This window comes from Rissa tridactyla, chromosome 3 (genome assembly GCF_028500815.1).
Source record: "Rissa tridactyla isolate bRisTri1 chromosome 3, bRisTri1.patW.cur.20221130, whole genome shotgun sequence".
Lineage (NCBI taxonomy): Eukaryota > Metazoa > Chordata > Aves > Charadriiformes > Laridae > Rissa > Rissa tridactyla.
The window spans coordinates 54,173,168-54,191,331 of NC_071468.1; the positions used below are offsets into that span (position 1 = coordinate 54,173,168).

Sequence of the window (18,164 nt, forward strand, 5' to 3'; positions counted from 1 at the left end):
GATGCAATCAGCATAAGAACATATTACAAATTGGAATTCTAATAGATAATCTCTAGATGCAGACTTATCATATAATTATACAGTTGGAGAAATGGAATATTTTTATAGGATTGCTTTTTCTGTTGCTGTAGCTTCTTGCAATGATCTCTCTAGCATTTAAATTCCTAGTTGCATTCAACAGAGAGGGCTTTGAATGGATGTTACTCGACAGGGTGACCTTTACTGAGGAAGGCAGGAAGGTGACAATGAGAGAAAAAGTATGCTACAAATAGGTACAAAGGGACCGCAAGCCACAGGATCTCTTTGCATTCTTTGTTAACGTGGTGTTGGCAAGTTCTTTTCATGTAGTTCATCGGCTAATGCAATCTGTATATCATATAGTCCCCCAGCAGTTCAGCAGAAGAGCAAACTGAAATGACAATACAGAATGATTTAACAGTGCCTTGCTAGGGCTTCCTTGAATGTGGGGCTTCTATAGCATTTGAATACCTGCCCTACAAGTGAAGCATCAGTCTGCTTCCCTTGCCAATAAAATCAGAATGAGGAAACAGCTGATACAGCACAGCTATACTTAGTTAGTCATATACCTACTTGTTTGTGCCACATTATGTGCTGTTCAGTACCAAGAGCCCTAAAAAGAAATATAGCTAGCTGTGAAACAAGGGCTAAAATGACAAGTACTTGTCCCAACATATATTAAAAGTTGCATCTGATGGAAAGGTCTGTCTGTCGGGGATGCTTGGAAACACGTTTTAAGCTTGGAGTTTCAAATATTTCTCAACAGAAATGGAAAACTTAAGCAAGTTCTACTTCTTACGCCATCCTCCTCCCCACGATCTTTACTGTAAACCCAGAAAAAATGGAGTAACTTGTGTGCCCTCCTGCGCTCTCAACTTTCAGTCTTCCCAGTTCCATGAGAGCCCAACAGCCAGACAGCAGCACTGACACACTCCCTCTGCTCTCTGCAGGAGGTGAGGAGAAACAACCCCTGTTGTTGGTCTTTGGAGGTAGCACGGGTGCCATACCGCCCACACAGCACATCTTTGCTGTGCTGTTTTTTTGATATTTCCTTCTCAACAGCCTATCAAATCCGACACAGCATAGCAAGCAAGCAACGGGCTGTTACCATTAAAGTGGTTGGTCCCATCCCTATATAGAAATATGAGCCACGATCTTTTTTGCTACTCATGAAACCAGGAGATGAGGACATACGACAAAATGGGCTGCTGGAATTGTCGCTGTTTTTTTTTATTTAGTAGGTAGATGAGAAATTTTATTTCTCATCTGTTTTCTAAACAAGCAGTGTTATTTCAAAGAAAAAAAAAAAAAAAAAACAGAAACAAAGCCATGATCAAAACCACACATACAGAATAACTTAAATAAACATTTTTCCTTTTGAAGATGATTGAAGTGTAGGATAAATAAAACACATTATTATTCTGGACATTCTCCATAAACAGTTCATATCTAATAGTTTCTCCATTAAGTATTCAGATAATCGATATATATCAGCTAAACTACTCTGGCACTGACTGGGTCTTTAAAGGAACAAGCTGGCTGGAAAAAATGAGATTTCACTAAAGGACAAACCTATAAAAATTAGGTTTCTTAATGTTTAGGCATCCTTAATTCTCTGTCCCTTAGGAAATGCTTTCTCTCCCTCCTCTCTTGGACTTAGCCTACAACAAATTGGTTTTACCTCAGCAGGGCTGGAAGATGTTGGTGCCACTGCTGAGCTTAGGTAAGGGACTGAGCAGCATCGGAAAACAACAAGGATCATCCACCAAGCCAACATTAGCCTACTGAGGCTAAGCTCCTGAGAAATCCTCCTCAGAGTTGCTCTTTGCTCCTATAGAGGAATGTATTCACTTCATTCACCCCAGAGATAGCGCAGCATAAGCTTCAATCGGCTAAATCTAGCATCAGTGAACATCCACACGCTGCTTGCAAAAGGAGAGACTTTGCTATGGTGAAGAAATTAATCTAGGTCAACAACACAGAGGCTGCGGTGTCAATCACGTGCAGAGGCTTATCACACAGTTCCTATAGGTCATGTTTTAGCCCAGTGGTTCCTGCTTAGATTGACTTGGCACCTAGGGAGCCCACCGTCATAGACCAGAAGAGCAAAACGTATCTTTGACTTAGAGATCTCACAGCCTAGGATAGTCTAATAAATAGCAGCCCCTCCCTACAACAGAGTAAGACTGCAGTAAGTGGAGTTGTTTCCTCTCTTCAGGCCACGTCCCAGCATAACCCCAATGTCACAAAAGAATAGAGCTGTAACTCATAATATTTTACAGTAATTAGACAGGCCAAGAGAGGAAATTCTAGTTCACTGTATTAGACATTAGCTTTTTAAGAAACTGAGCTGAAAAATCCGTTTCCTTATGGTCTTTCTCATTAATACTGCTTGTCTACAAAATTAACAGAAAACACTTCAATAATGTACACTTCGCCTAAAATAACTGAGCAGCTTTGATGATGATCAGCTCCATGCTAACCTGAACCTTAATCCGGTCAACATCTGTACCTGTTTTTCTGAGAATGCCTTCTCTTTCTTGTCACTGAAGTGTTGCCAACTCTATTTCACCTCACATCTTATTTAGTGTCTACCCTAAAACCTTAGTAGTTAAAAGAAAATCTTAGTTTCCCTTCGCAGAGTTTCTAGGTGTCATACTTGCAGCAAAAGGCTTGAAAACACAAATCATATCAGCTTAAAGAAAGCAAATAAAAAACCCTCAAAGGCACTTTTTTAACAAAATTGTCACAACTTTTATGACAAGCTTATAATCTGAAGAGGAGAGGCAAGCGTCTGACTCATGATTTCTAAGTCCTTGGGGTTCGAATGTAAGGGTTCCTCTTCACCTTCCTTTTCCTCTGCTGCTTTTCTACTCTTGCACTTTGCATGAGGAACGAAGATGCCCAAATTTCTGGTAGAAATCATCTTCGGCACGATTCAGAGCTTCCTCGTCGATGTAGACAGCTGGTCTCCGGGAAGCCAAAAAGTACTGCACTTTCCGCAGGCTCCATCCCATCACGTACTTCAGCCAGCCACTGACAGCAGCTGTAGACCTGCCAACGCCAGCATTGCAATGAACGTAGACAGTGTGTCCATTCTCCAGTAGCCCGTGCAAGAGGCAGACAGCTTGTGGCAACATCTGTATTCTTCCTAAGGTCAAAACCAAGACATGTTCATTTGCATTGGAGAAAGCTGGGTTCACAGTTGAGTTTATGTCTGTACAGGCCGATGCACTATGAATCACAATGGCAAATCTACATATTTGGGGGTTTTTTCTTTCTTTTTTTTTTTTTTTCCAAATGACCTTCTACCCTAACCTTTGTTTCTTCTGGCAACATAGATTTGCATCACACAAAATCTGTAAAATGCCCCAAGTCTTCTCTAAATATACATTCTGATTAACACTGAACATGTGTGGCATATTAATTTTCACAGGGACTGAGATAAGGCAGAAAATTACATCAGACAGTATATCTTAGGTAGGTCTAATGTTAGCCAGCAAAAAGTGCAATGTTTTTTAGTACCAGAGGTTTGTGAAGCTACCTATCTACTGCTGCTTTCCAAAACATTGTAATGAAGGCCATTATGTCAATAATAAGGGAGGGAGGGAGAGCACAAGAGTATTTTCCTGTACAACTTAATGATGTTGTGATTTCATTGTGTACTAAGCATATGGTTAAACAAGACACAACAGTCTTTCTCACTCCCAAACGGATGACTATACCATATTTCCTGATGCCTTTCTCCCTGTTACCCCGGGAACTGAAGCTGTAAACATCAGAGCCCCACTTTTCCTCATGGCACAGATGAGCACTGACATTAAGCCCTTTCAAATCCCTGTTTTAAGGTCTCCTGTCTTGCCTGATGTCCTATTAGTGATATGACAGTTCTCCATTTGTGGCAGGAGTATTTCACTCTATTGAAAGCACTCTCCTGGTAGGCTACTCACTCGAAAACACACACGCTTTCTAACCTACTGTTTTCACAATAAGATTTTGAACTGAGCATTCCAACAGAGGAATTAAAAATACTAATTTATGTTATGACATGAAGTGCTGTGGGTATTCTAATTAATTACTAATAATTATATAAATGACTCTATCGAGATCCTTTATCCCAGCATCAGACTGGGATACTATAGTTAAAGAAAAATTATTTGCTGGGGGAAGGGAATAGAAAAGACGGGCATACAGCACTGTCTCTCCGTTTTTAACCAGCATGGATGGCAACCTGTCCTGCTGTGCAAGCTTGCAGTCTTCCACCTACACAGCATATTTTTATTATACGGCTGAATTCAAGCTCAATGCAAAAACAGCCAAGCAGGTATCAATGTCAGATGGCTTTAAACTCAAATGCACGTATACTGCCAGACACAAAGTACGTTAGATGGCCTCTCCGCCTACAAAATAGATGAGTAATTTATTAGAGACAACGTGCACACACACAAATTACACCTTAAGTGTTGGCTATATTTTTATGTAAAATTTATGCAGAAAAAAAAACCCAGTCGTGAAAGTGACAGATTAGTAACTCAGAGGATTTGTTACTATTAATTTAGCGCAAGAGTGGTCTGATCATTACCTTCCGTGCTCATGTCTGGGGTTGGCATCCAGACATAAGCAAGACCTTCCTCTTTGTACAGTCTCATGAGGGTTTCGGGGCTCATGGGTTCAGGGTAGCGGTTGCAGCCCCAGGAATTCTGAACAATGTCCCACTCGGTCTGGAAGTTCATCACAGCTGTAACACCCAGCTCGTGCTTCAGCTTGACAGTCACATGCTCCAGCTGCCGAGGACAACTTCCCAGCCAGATGTTTGGCAGAATTCTAGCATTGAGAAAACATTGCAGTGGGATCAATTAGAATATCTTAACAAAGAAACTGCCAAGTTCAGCGGCGTTCCAGCTCCAAACCTGCTTAGCATCATCCTACGAACATGGCTAAGCGCAGCCTTTTCATGTCATGCAATAAGCAGCTTCTTATTTCATTACAGTTGAGTTGGTAATGTTTGATGCTGACGATCAAGTTCCTAACCTACCACAAAGAGCCAGACGGTCCGAGAAAAAATTCAGAGCATAATTAGTAGCACAGGTCTCTAAGGCATCCATCATTAAGCTTGCAGTAGAAGCTTACTAACATCACAGATTAGAACAAGAAAACTCTGAAGATTCATGCAATTTGCACAAAAAAAAAGAGAGACCTAAAAGATTCACATGGTCCAGATCTGAATTACTTTAGTAATAAATCACAGACATAGAACTCTTCCAGCTTTGTAGCTACCACTATAATGAGGAAAGTAGACAGAAAAAAACCCTAACTTAAACTACACTTCTGTGAGCAAACTCAAAATTGAATAAGCAATTTTCTTCTCATTTTTCTCTGTTCTTGTGGAGTCTAGTGGGAACCAAATGCAGAACTACAATACATGTTTAGCTTCCCTCAAGGCCTAAAGAACCAGAAATTTTGCAAAAAAAAGGCGAGATGTGTAGGACGGATAAACATCCATATTTCTGGTACTTATCTAAATCAAACTTCAAAACTTCTATGGTTTTCCTGTTGTTAATTATCATAAAACTATTACATGTCTCAACAGATTTTGACATAAATATAAAATGAATATTAAGAAGCTCGCTTTCAAATGACGATTTTTAATGTGCACATGCGATTAAACTGATGGTACCTACAATGGATTATTTACATGCACAAATTATTAGTGGTCTACTTTAAAATTTTTTTTGTTTGCATAGACTTCTATTTTGAACACGTCATCCACAAACTACACAAAATATCCCTGAAGTTGAACATACAACTTTGCAAACATTTTTAACTGAAAAAAATTGAAGCCAATCTACAACAAAGGCAAGATCCTCAAAAATAAAATGTCTGCCATGCATTTCTGATGGGCTTTTCAAATTTTAATCTCAGGGACAAATAAGAGAAGTTTTATGTTTATTCAGGAGCAGTTACTCATGGAAATAGTCCTTAAATCATCAGGTAGCTATTTCATGGAATCAGGGAATCAAGGAATTTTTCAGAGTTGGAAGGGACCTCTAGAGATCATCTAGTCCAACTCCCCTGCTAAAGCAGGATTGCCTAGAGCACATCACTCAGGACTGCATCCAGGCGGGTCTTGAAAGTCTCCAGAGAAGGGGACTCTACAACGTCCCTGGGCAGCCTGTTCCAGTGCGCTGTCACCCTCACCGTAAAGAAGTTTTTTTCTCATATTTGATCGGAACTTCCTATGTTCCAGCTTGTGCCCGTTACCCCTCGTCCTGTTACTGGGAACCACTGAAAAGAGTCTGGCTCCATCCCCCTCCTTAGACCCACCCTTTAGATAGTTGTAAACATTAACAAGGTCTCCCCTCAGCCTTCTCTTCTCCAGGCTAAAGAGTCCCACCTCTCTCAGCCTTTCCTCATAAGGGAGATGCTCCAATCCCTCAGTCATCTTTGCTGCCCTACGCTGGACTCTGTCCGGTAGTTCCCTGTCTCTCTTGAGCTGGGGAGCCCAAAACTGGACACAGTATTCCAGTTGTGGCCTCAACAGTGCAGAGTAGAAGGGGAGAATGACCTCCCTTGGCCTGCTGGCCACACTCTTCCCTATGCAGCCCAGAATTCCGTTCCACTATCACAGTAAAAAGTCCTTACTAGTATTTAATTAAGATCTGTAATTGACAATGATTAAATCCTGCTATGTTACTACTGAAAAAGAAAAATTCAGATCCAGGAAGTACTTATTACTACTGTTTTCTGTATTTTGGCTGCCTCCACAGTGAGTTACATACCAGCCACACAAACACAGTCTTTGGCCTTAACAGCCCCTATTTCAGTGAGACAATGAACTCGATCTCAGTACGTGGTAACTGAGTCCCAGCTTTCTGTATCACAGATAATGAATGAAAACCTGAAAATTTAGGCGAATCTATTACATAGCAAATCACCATTTCCACCATGTTGCACTGACTGTGAGATTATTTGAAGGGATTTGACTTAGTTGTTGTTTCACATCCAGACCCTGGTCTAGAATGTGGTGAGAGTATTTCCCACTGCATTTGTTCCTAAGCAGGAAGCAAGCTTTAACCCAAAATTTCATAAATTAAGATTTACCCTTTGAAGTAATTTCCTTTGTCACTTTTCTCACACTTCTGAATGCCACCTTTCTAAAGGAGAGAAGACATGGAAAGAAAGAAGTTCTAATACACAGGCTCTGGATTTCTTAAGCTACAAAATTAAATTCAGGTTGTTTATTAAGAAATACCAACACTCAGTGGACTGGATGTCAACCTGAAGGAAATGCAATAACGCACAATTGTGTATCACTATTATGTTCAAGGCACAATCCCACATGCCAGTCCAGGAAGGGAGCTTCACAAAATTGGCCAAAGTCCAGCATAACCAGCTCAAGCATTCCCCCTGACCAGAAGGAACGGTGAAGGTCCACTGCAACAATTACTTTAGTGCCCCATTTCCCACATTGCAGGCCCACAGCAAACCCCATCCTAACCTGAAAGGGACCCCCTTCTGCCACGGGAATCCATTGCAATGATTAGAGCATTTCAAGGAGGCAAATGCAAGTTAAAGTGCCCTACAGAAGCTGATGAATGGCTGAAGATGAGTAATGCCCACAAAAGTCCATAGCAGAGAAAGGAAAATGGCAATATCACTAATACCTTGTGACAATATCAGGATATTTTTTCAACAAGAACATTAGTATCCTTCCTTCGAAGGCTTTCCTGGAGACTCATACATATGTAATTCTCTTGATATTTTGGGAAATATCTAATACAATAAGTTACCTTGACAGGAGAGCAAAAGTGTGTTTTCTAGCATTTGATTGAATCAGGAGTGATAAAATTCTGGGCAGTACTCTTGCTTACAGATAAATCAATGCTTTATAATTTTTTCCCCAATGATTATTTAGTGGGTGAACATCACTGCTGTACTACCTGCAAGCCCACTGGGATATACACCATGTGTTTATTCTGTTTTTGTAGCCTAAAGGGTTTTTTCCGTGACAAGACCTCCTGTATTTCACAATAATAATTGCATTTACTGAAGAATCTGATGGGTTTACAAAGTTTTTATCACTGTCTTTCCCTATAATTAACCAAACTAGTGGTGGCATTCAGAGAATGACCAAAACAACATATTTAGGACAGCCAATTCTTGTGAATTATTTTTCTGATCAGGTCCTAGAGCTTAGCCTTTGAAAGGATCAAGATGCAGCCTTGACCTTGGTCTTCAAGCCCCTTATTTATCCACCTCCAAATGACTGTAAAGTCTTGGTCTTGCTGGACAAGGCGTAACTGCTCTTTTACCCAGAAAACAGTCTGTGCAGAAAGCAGTACTGCAATACAACAGTATTGGCCCATTTATGTGAAAATCCTGGGATAATCCTGCTGCGTAGTACCTATATATCCATTTAGCTTTACCTGGTTCATATCTTGACTTTGTCTTACATCAGAAGAAAAGAAGGAAAGGGTCAGCACATGTGCAAATACATACACTGACGAAGAGTTTAGCAGATGTATTTTTTTATATAGATTTTTTTGATAGCCCTACTGAGGGCTTAGTTACACTGAGGACCAGGGAAAAGTATATATTAAACAAAGCAAGACAGCGGTAATTTCATTTTCACATCTCTTTCCTTAATAATATGACTTTTAGTTTTCCTTTTCCAATGTGGCCTTTCTTCTTTAAGCTGCCACCACATTTCAGTAGGTAACTAGAATTTAGCTGCAAGAGTATTTGGCATGGGGAAGAGACCTCTTTTGATTTCCCCTCTCAACTGTCACGGAATAATGCTCTGAGCTCTCCGACAGCTGCTGCTTTCCAGCTCACATGTGGTTGTTTTCCAGCAGCAGATTAAGTGATGCCTACTTAACAGTTCAAAAAACATTTGGGGATTACACGTGATCAATAAACCTATAAACTTTTCAGCCATTAACCCCTGTCATATGCCCCAAATACCACAACAGGAGGGTGTTTTAACAAAATTCTACTTAGAATTCTATTTCAATATAAAAATGTCACTTTGTCATTGTACCTTTTAACTCCCCTTAGTGTTACTAAGGATAAAAAACCATGCTTGATCCCAGAAGACATGGTCAATTCAGTCACAGGGAACGTATCAATGAAGAAATCGCCTAGAGTAACATCAAAAATATTCAGCTAACTTCAGAGATTAAGACTTGCAGATTATCTAAAAGCCCTTTCTTTAAAGTTACTTTCTGTAAAGTTACTTTCAGCCTGCCTTACACTTCAGTTCTCCACCTGTAAAATGGAGATAATATTTACCTACCTTAAGGGGACTTTTGAGGATTAAATGAAGGAATGAATGTGAGAAGCTTGAATTACTGGTAACAAGGACGAAATTTTAGGGAGGTGTCTGCTCAATTTACTTGATTTACAGAGCCCAAAACTGAAGGCTGATGTGTTAAAAACCTGCCTTTTGACTTGTAAACTGAGAAAACCAACAACAATTTACCATTACCAGAGAATAAATATGGAACACCCTGAAATCACTTGTATGGTTATTTTCCAGCTGTCATCATACTTAAATTATTTTTAATGATGCAGATATATATTGCACTTGGTTGCTTCCCCCCAGGACCCTGCACAGCCTAGATTAAATTATAACAATTCACTATGAATGCATCTGAAACAACAAATGCATTCCATTTAATCAATGCATATGCAAATAGTCTTCCCATCCTTAAGGAGTAAATGAGTCTGAGGCAATGAAAGATTAAAATTCTCATACTTTTTTTTTTTTTTTTTTTAACGTTGCAGATTGTACTTTTCAGGCTAGGGGAAATGTTTCCGAAGGGTGACACACCATACCTTTGAATCTTAGACCTCCACAGATAGTACAAAACCAACCCAGCAACTGTAGCTGTAGGGATCCCATTCACAGTGAGGGTGACCTGCCCTAGGGGAAGGTACCCGCTTACTGCACCTGGCTGCCAAATCCAAATCCTCCTCCACAACACAAATGTCGATGCTGCTTCTTAAGCAGCTCCTTTGTTACTTTTGCTGATAACGGTTTAAGGCAAATGGGCACCAAAATCACGTTCCCTTAAAATGGCGAGCTGTAAGATGGGATGGCTCCGGTACTGTTTCCAGATCTGTTCAATCATCAGCGTACCAGGAGCAGGCATTTTACAATCTCTCCTAAAATCAGCCAGCCCTTCCAAGCAGGCATAGTTCTTACAGAAAAGGGTAGGATTCAAGCCTCTGGGGAACACATTTCATCAGAACATTTATCAGGTACAATATTGCAGATGTCCTTTTATCCCTACAGTTGCCAGCTTTAATCAAGAAAGAGAACTTTGCCAAACCAAGGAAAAATACTAAGGTATTTTTCATTGGTTATTGTCAACAGAGTAATCCATCAACCATTCTATCTGTTTATATTGGTAATATTTTTGACCAAGGTCCAGCGTATTATTTTAAATGAAAAGTGATGGATTCATCCTTCAGCGCCAGGTCAAGATGTAGCCTGAGTTACAGCTTGCAATTCACTTCAGTTATCTGCACCAGTCTTCCTCAGATGCCACTAAGCATCTGATGACAGCGAGATGAGCGCTAATATATACATATAACATGATAGAGCAATTTAGCTGAAACAACAAACAAAATAATGATTAAATCGGCTGTGTCCTCCCTTAAGCCTTTATTTCCTAAAGGTGTAGCATGCAACTACAGCTACACGTTACTTGCAGCAAAACTTATTCTGCATTCCCAGAAGAGCAACATATATAATTCAGCTAATTTACCCCCAGCATTTTGTGATGCTCATATGCATACGGAGTGTTTTTTCTACTGATGTAGTGCTATTACCCTGACACCACTACAAGCAAGCGGCCCAAGGGGAATGTAGGCCTGAAGTACAACTCAGTTAGAGATGTTTTTGCAGCACTGTAACTACTGGAGACTGCTTCCAATTACAGCGTGTTCCTATTTCCTCCCCTGGTGGCACTGGAGTAGGAACTGGTTCAGAATTTTTGATAAGGTGGATTTTTAATGGAAAATGATCTGTCAGGACCAAAACCTTGCATTGAAGTTTTCTACTTTTAACCAAATTTAAACTAGTTCAAGACCAAATGTCCCATGAGAAATAAAGGGAGGCAAGCAGATGGCAGCAAAAAAAATCCTACCTCTCTTTCCCTCTCTCTCATTTGACACAAAAGAGATTTCCAAAAGTATTGCTTTGGGCATATTCAAAATGAGAATATAGTAAACCCTACCAGCTGTAGCTGAGATGCTCTTTCATCTTTTCTCTATCCTCTGCCTTGTGACAAGGCACATCACTTTAAATGGTGACACCACTGGAGTATGATGACCCAGAACTATCATCCTGCGTGTGCGCTTTCTTTTGCCATTGCCATCATTTTAACAACATACAGCAGCTTATTCTTAGGTACACGCATGCCTCTTCTGGGCCTTCCTTGTTCTTTTCTCCTGAACCTGTGACAGTGAAAATACTAAGAGCACTTGCTAGAAATCAGACCAGGTTCCTGCACCTTTGTCAGAGCAACCTAGAAACATGACTTAGATTGCTATCTAGTGTCCTGAAATGCATTTACAAACAGAGAAACGTTTTCAAGTGACCAAATTCTGCTCTCCAGTGGAAGATCTGAACACTTTCAAATATTGCTTGATAGGCAGAAAGCACACTGATGACTATCCTTGCCTTTAGAAATACTTTCCTAATGTCCAATATGCATAGTGCAGTCACAGGTCACAATGACTTCTTTTTGTCTCTGTAATGGACACAAAGAACAGATTATTCCTTTCCACTCTGCAAGACCCTTTCACCCATCTGAAAATTACAAACACACACACACACACACAGAGCCTTGTATTCTTCACATACACACACACACTTACTTGTCATCTATTCAAAGCATCTGATGACAATTGTTTGCCTTTGGACTCTCCAGCTGGTCAACAACCTTCTAAAGATGTTATACCCAGTACTGGAAAGAGGTTTCACCATTTCGGAGCTGAACTGAAGATCAGTTCCATCTTCTGCCTCGAAGGCTGTATCCCTCTTTATAGTTCCCTGACTGTCCTTTTACAACACGATGCTGTTCACCTATATTCAACACGGAGTTCTGTTTCCAAGTTAAGATCTCTCATAAGAGATCAGTCTACTCAAGGAGGGGGTGAATCTGCCTGAAACAGAATTTTTTAAGATTTTGTTAGTTACAGCTGCCAGGAGTATCAATAAAACTAAATGAATATACAGCAAAGGAGTAGATGAGGTTCACAGTTGATGAATGCATCTCAATAATACACCTTGGAATAAATAATTTCAGCCACTCACATACACCACTGGGATTTAAGTTAAGTATAATCGATTAGAAAGGGAAACAGTACATGCTTGCAGTGATGCTTGGTGAAAGTGTTGTGTTACAGAGAGGTCAAAGTGGTAATATTAGCCCGTACATAGAATTGAACCAACAATAACAGAAAGTTTATAGTAACCTTCTAAAAATCAATGATCCCATTCTATGCACTCAAATTTTGAACTTTCTGTTAACTATTTTATTGTATCAGAAAAGATACAGAAAAATGAAAACATTCAAAATACAGGAGATGACAGCTGCTTCTTGTGAAAATACTTTTCAGACTAAGAATTTAGCATATTTAAGATGGAATTGGATGACTGCTTAAAAATAAAGCAGTGAGGGGAGGGGCAAATCAACTGGCCCTATCTACATAAAAGAGGTAAAGAATCTCAACTTCCACATAGTTTCACCTATAAGCAACTACTAAGAGATGAGAAAAAGGAGAAGGTGGGTTATAATTATTTTTTTTCTTGCACTTTCCTCCAAAATACTGACAACATAGTCAGATATCAAAACAGAGGACTCCCTGGTTTGGTCTTGTACAAGAATTCTGTTTTCTTTACATTCTCTTTAAATAAAGGACAGAGAGATCTCTCAGCAAAATGCCTCCTTACCAATGAAATAATAATGTAGAAGTAAGGGGTTACGACACTGACATTTCATTGCACATTGCACAGGGCACATGGGTAAACGGCTGTGGTCTTAATCCCTTCTCCGGCTGACTTACTGATAAAGTCTCCTTGCAGAAGGCAAGCTGATGGAGGCTTTGTGATGAGAGGCTTGACTGAACACAATTGACTGATGCACTCAATTGCCCAGCACACAGACAAGCACTACTGGCCAGAGCAGGAGAGCAAGGTTTGATGATACTATGGTCTAACTCACAGAATACCGAGATCTAATAGCCAGGCTTAATAAGATCATGCTTATCAATAAAGATGGATTAAATGGTCATAACCTTAGCAGAAGTCATCAGAGAAAAGTGTTGATTAATGATGAAACTATATCCTACTGAAACGACGCAGCTGCAGACCTTGTAAGAACTACTTATATTTTTGAACAAAAGATTACTTTAACCTAAATGCCTAATGTAGAAGGAGCACAAGTCATCACTTATAAATTTGTTCTGCTTTACCACTGAAAGAGTGCAGTTTATTGTGAAGTTAAGAATTCTACCTCAGGGCTTTAAATTAGGAGACTTACATAGACTACAATGTAGTTCCAAGGTGTTTTTTTCTTCTTCCTCTCATTTGGCACTGTGATGAAAAGTAATTAAGCTCTGGCAAATTTTCTTCTTAGATGTAATTTGGACTACTTATCTAGCCTCTCACATGGGAGCAGACTTGGCAACTAAAAAGAAACACCTGCCTTTATCACTGTAGAACAACACTGTGTCAGCTTAGAAATATGCAAAGTTTCTCAAGCCCTTGAATTCTGAGTGTTATACTTAATAGTATCTTATTTATTCCATGTTCACAAATTTATGCATGAATGTGGCATTAAACTACCTCATTTGCTGATACGCAGGGCAAATAAGCCATTAAGATTTGACCTCAAGCTGACAACGTGTTAAAATGAAAGCAGGTAAGAATAATACCAAAGCGATAACTGAAATATAAGCTTACACAGACATTCAGCTACAAAGCAGTTCCAATGATACAGCGCCCACAGGTTCTGCTGTCTTAGCGGGAGATTTCCATAACATCAGCTTGATGGCATAAAAGGGCTTCGTTGTCCCCTCATCACCCACCAATCTTCACTTACGGCAGGTGGTATGGTGCACTCCTCAGGTTGTGAGACAAGGAGCAACCATGCTAACACCTAAGCACAGCACAGCTCTCCTCCTCATTCATAACCTTCTGGTGGATTCCGGCTCTGGGGAGGCCTGTGGGCTATGTCTACTTTATGGATTGTCCTGGCTTTGAATGCACCAAGGGTACAGGATAAGAAGGATCCATGTGAGTAAAATTAAAGTCAGTCACCTAAGAGAACTTTAGTTTAGGGGGATCCACCACGCTTTCTGTTTATGGCCTATTTTCCCCTCCCACAGCAACCTCAAACTTTCCCTTACAAGAAGCATAGGAGTTTTACTAGAAAAAACTCATGAAAATATCTCATGAGGACAGCTGCAGAGATCAAGGGCATTTCTAACATCCTATACCCTGCCACAGCAGGGAATGTATTTGAGGAAAAACACCTAAACAACTGGGAAGTAAACCACATCCCACACTGCAAAAATGACAATAATACTTGGATAAATAAGCAGTAGCGCTATGCCTGAGTCACAAAATAATCCTTCAATTTTATTCAGTACTGGTAGACTTTCACTGGGAGGAATGGGAAGAAGGAAGAGGAACAACTGGAGAGCCCAGCAGAGAGTACGAGAACAACCAGAAATCTAAAAGACAAGTTTTCAGAGAAAAGCCCAAAAGAACCGAAAGTTAATATCAAAATGAAAATACTGAAATGTTCCAACCTCAACTACTCTGTGATTCTGTGAAAAAGGATAGGAGTTTGAGATTAGAAAAGCTTTTTAATGTTAGGAATAGTGAGGTAATTGAAAGGAAGAGGGCTGTAGAATCTCATCACTGAGATGAGATCATATTTAAGATCAGGCTGGATAAACCTGGAACGATTTAAATGTAATTGAGACTAAGTTAGAGCAAGGAAATGGACTGGATGCTTTCTGAGGTCTCTTTGAGCCTATGATCTATGATACTATAATCATAAACTTTAATTTCCATCTCTGGGATCACTACCTATATTAATTTATCAAGATCCATCTTGAAATAATTTAGGTTCCTTGTCATCCCTGCCCTATTTGAAAGGTCATGCCAGAATTCAGACATCATTCCTTTCATGTCAGAAACCTTGTTCTAATTTACGCTCTAAATTCATTCAGAAGCAATTAATATCCATTTGATCTTAAAGCAGGTTCAATTTCAATAATTCTTCTTCCTCCCTTGTACTAATTCCTGAATGTCTTTTACAAATAGTAATACATCCTCTTTCTCAGTCTTCATTTAACTATGCTGTCTACCTCAGACACCAGAAGTAGTCAAGCTATTGTAGCACAGAGTTCCTTGCAAGCCAATTTATTTTGCTCCAACTCCAGTGTCATGAGACCTACACAGCCTGTGGAAAATGCCCTTATTCATTGCAAATCAGCTCAAGTACCTCTGCTTTTCACTGCAGTTTGTGATGATGGGAATCCCTGACACAGAAGCAAAAAAGAATGTTACATCATTTTATATTTTAAGTGGGTTTGCAAACCAAATTTGCTATTCCCAATTCCCTCATGACACAAAGAGGATGCAAAATTCTCCTAACAAGAGACCTCGAGGATCCCTTTTGTGGGATACGTCCTGACCACAAGGTTCCTGTGAAGAAGACAACACAGAAGAGGCAGTGCATCCCCATTAAGAGGGATTGCATCATTACCTCAAAGGTCAGTTACTGAATGATGAGATAAATCAGCCTGATATAGCTGATCTCTTTCATGCCAGGACTAGAACATGTTCCAGACTTGCTTCTCTTGGGAAATGGAAGTGCAAAAGGGATTGTAAACAATCTTTGTTCTTCTGTCAAAATAACAGGTGAAATTATATTTAACTTTGTCTATAGGATAAGTGGGCATTCTCCAATAAATTCAATGGGATTCATTAAGCTTGCAGTACATTTGAATCTATCAGGGAAAAAAACATACTATAAGCTCTTAACCTCTCTCATTCACCTCACTCCATTAAAAAGCTTAAAGCCAATGAGTTTATACCTTACACATTTTTTTATAACCTATTTTATCTCTGTTCTAGAAATTATCTAACATAACTTGGTCACACAAGACTTCATGTACACTACCAAAGCTAAATTGTGGAAGATAAAATTTTATTCTCTCTGGATTCAAAGTGAAATATTTTATGTCATATTTCACCAGGTATTTCTACTGTGAAGAGAAGAAAGCAATCATTCATATGCACACCGACACCTTGTAGGACAGGGGGCCCAGATCTAGCCTTATAGGACTTCATCAGAGTTTATTTTCAAACATACACGTAAAGTTTCTACTGATGCCCAAGGAGAACACTGCATGCAGCAGAAAGCAGGATTTGCCTTGTGCTTCTCGTACTTTCATTTGTATAAACATTATCTGAAGCAAAGGACGCGCCAATTGCAAAAATACAGCCGGAGAAGAGAATCAGGTTCCAAGGCTTGTACTGAACAACCTGGAAAGGGCTCCTCTGTCGGCCTGTGAGGATTAATACTTAAACGCTCCAATTATAGACTCTTGTCTCATGCAACCACGGTTGCCAATGGTTACTTCCTACAATGTCTCCGTTAGGCTGCCAACATTCCCATTTGTTTTGAATTAGAACAAGTACTCGGAAACACAAGAACAACAGGCTGCTAAACTAAGCCAGATAGTAATGAGCCATGAATCTCTTGGCATTAGGAACGAGAATTTCTAACATTAATTCTTAGCAATGGGAATGATGCCACTGCTGGCACCTTTAAGTTAAAGTATCTCAACAAAATTGTCTTAAACCACTACAGATGAACTTTAAGTTACTGCCTGAGAAGTTTCAGGAATCAGTAAACGTACCTTTTGTCATCTTTCAGAGTTTACTTACTAGCAGCTGCTTAGAAATCTAGGCTGTGAAAATAATAAATGATGAATCCACTTTTCAATATGCAGCTTTTCAGATCCAATGGAAATGCTTTCCAATGCTTCAGAAACAAGCACATATTCATTAAAATTACATAATTGCAAAGCACAGTTATTCAAAGGTGGCCTTGTGATCCACATACCAGCATATGCACACGTACAGAAGACTGGAATGCCCTCAGAAGTGCAACAGTCAGAGGAAGAAGCACACCCATCCCTTGTGCTACCATCCAAATACAACAGTCCTGACGGGTTCTGTATCTGTCCATGTTCATTCCAGTTAAGATACTTATCCAGAATTTCTAAACCCGCATCAGTTCATTTATATTAATTTTAAAGACATATTCTGGAGTACCACAGGCTGGAGACATCTCAGAAATATTGAGAAAAACTGAATCAATGCATCGCCACAGTCAGCTACATAAATATCTAAAAGAAAGTGTTGCCGCAACAAAGTCAAATCAAAGGGACAACAGCTGCATGGTGCTACCATAATAAAATTGTCAGAAAACTTCATTTTAGCTAACATACCTGGTTATTAGATTATAAACATAAAAATAATAACTGTGGTGGATGAGTTGCCAACCTCAAAGGTTGATGCTGAGACTGTAATGGAGCTACTGAGGCCCCGGAAAGATCTGTTGAAGTCTTTTTAACACAAAACTGCAAAGTATAGTGGGATATCTTGAAGAAGTCTTGGATGTCAAAAGAGAAAAAAATCATGTGACTTAAATTTTATCAACTAACAATGCCACAGTTTTATTGGAGCCCAAAGATTGACAAGAATTACCAAGGGTTGTCTATTTTTTTTAAACTGACATTTTTTTTTCAGGTTTCATTCTTTTCTTAGCAATATAATTTTACTTGCTTGGAATTTGGAATTGCAGGTCTTTGAATAAATGTATTAAAGCGATCTACTGTTACTAAAGTTTATGTAAACGTGTCTACATTCTTGGCTGAAGCTTGACTTTGTGAATTTGTAAAACATTACTCATACTAGATGGCCTTATTACCTAGATGACAAATATAGAATCATAGAATGGTTCAGGTTGGAAGGGACCTTAAAGTTCATCTAGTTCCAACCCCCCTGCCATGGGCAGGGACACCTCCCACTAGATCAGGTTGCTCAAAGC

General features: G+C 39.5%; 1 protein-coding gene across 1 annotated transcript in view; it reads right to left on the reverse strand.

Moving 5' to 3' along the window:
* Window positions 1-1,224: 1,224 nt before the first annotated feature.
* The window catches only part of EPM2A (EPM2A glucan phosphatase, laforin), a 41,221-nt gene continuing 24,281 nt past the window's right edge, over window positions 1,225-18,164 (reverse strand). The window contains exons 3-4 of the mRNA XM_054195988.1: window positions 4,601-4,842; window positions 1,225-3,169 (exon numbers count right to left, since the gene is read on the reverse strand). Coding sequence (XP_054051963.1) covers window positions 2,889-3,169; window positions 4,601-4,842 — 523 coding nt within the window. The 3' untranslated portion in view covers window positions 1,225-2,888. The remainder of the gene's footprint in view (window positions 3,170-4,600; window positions 4,843-18,164) is intronic.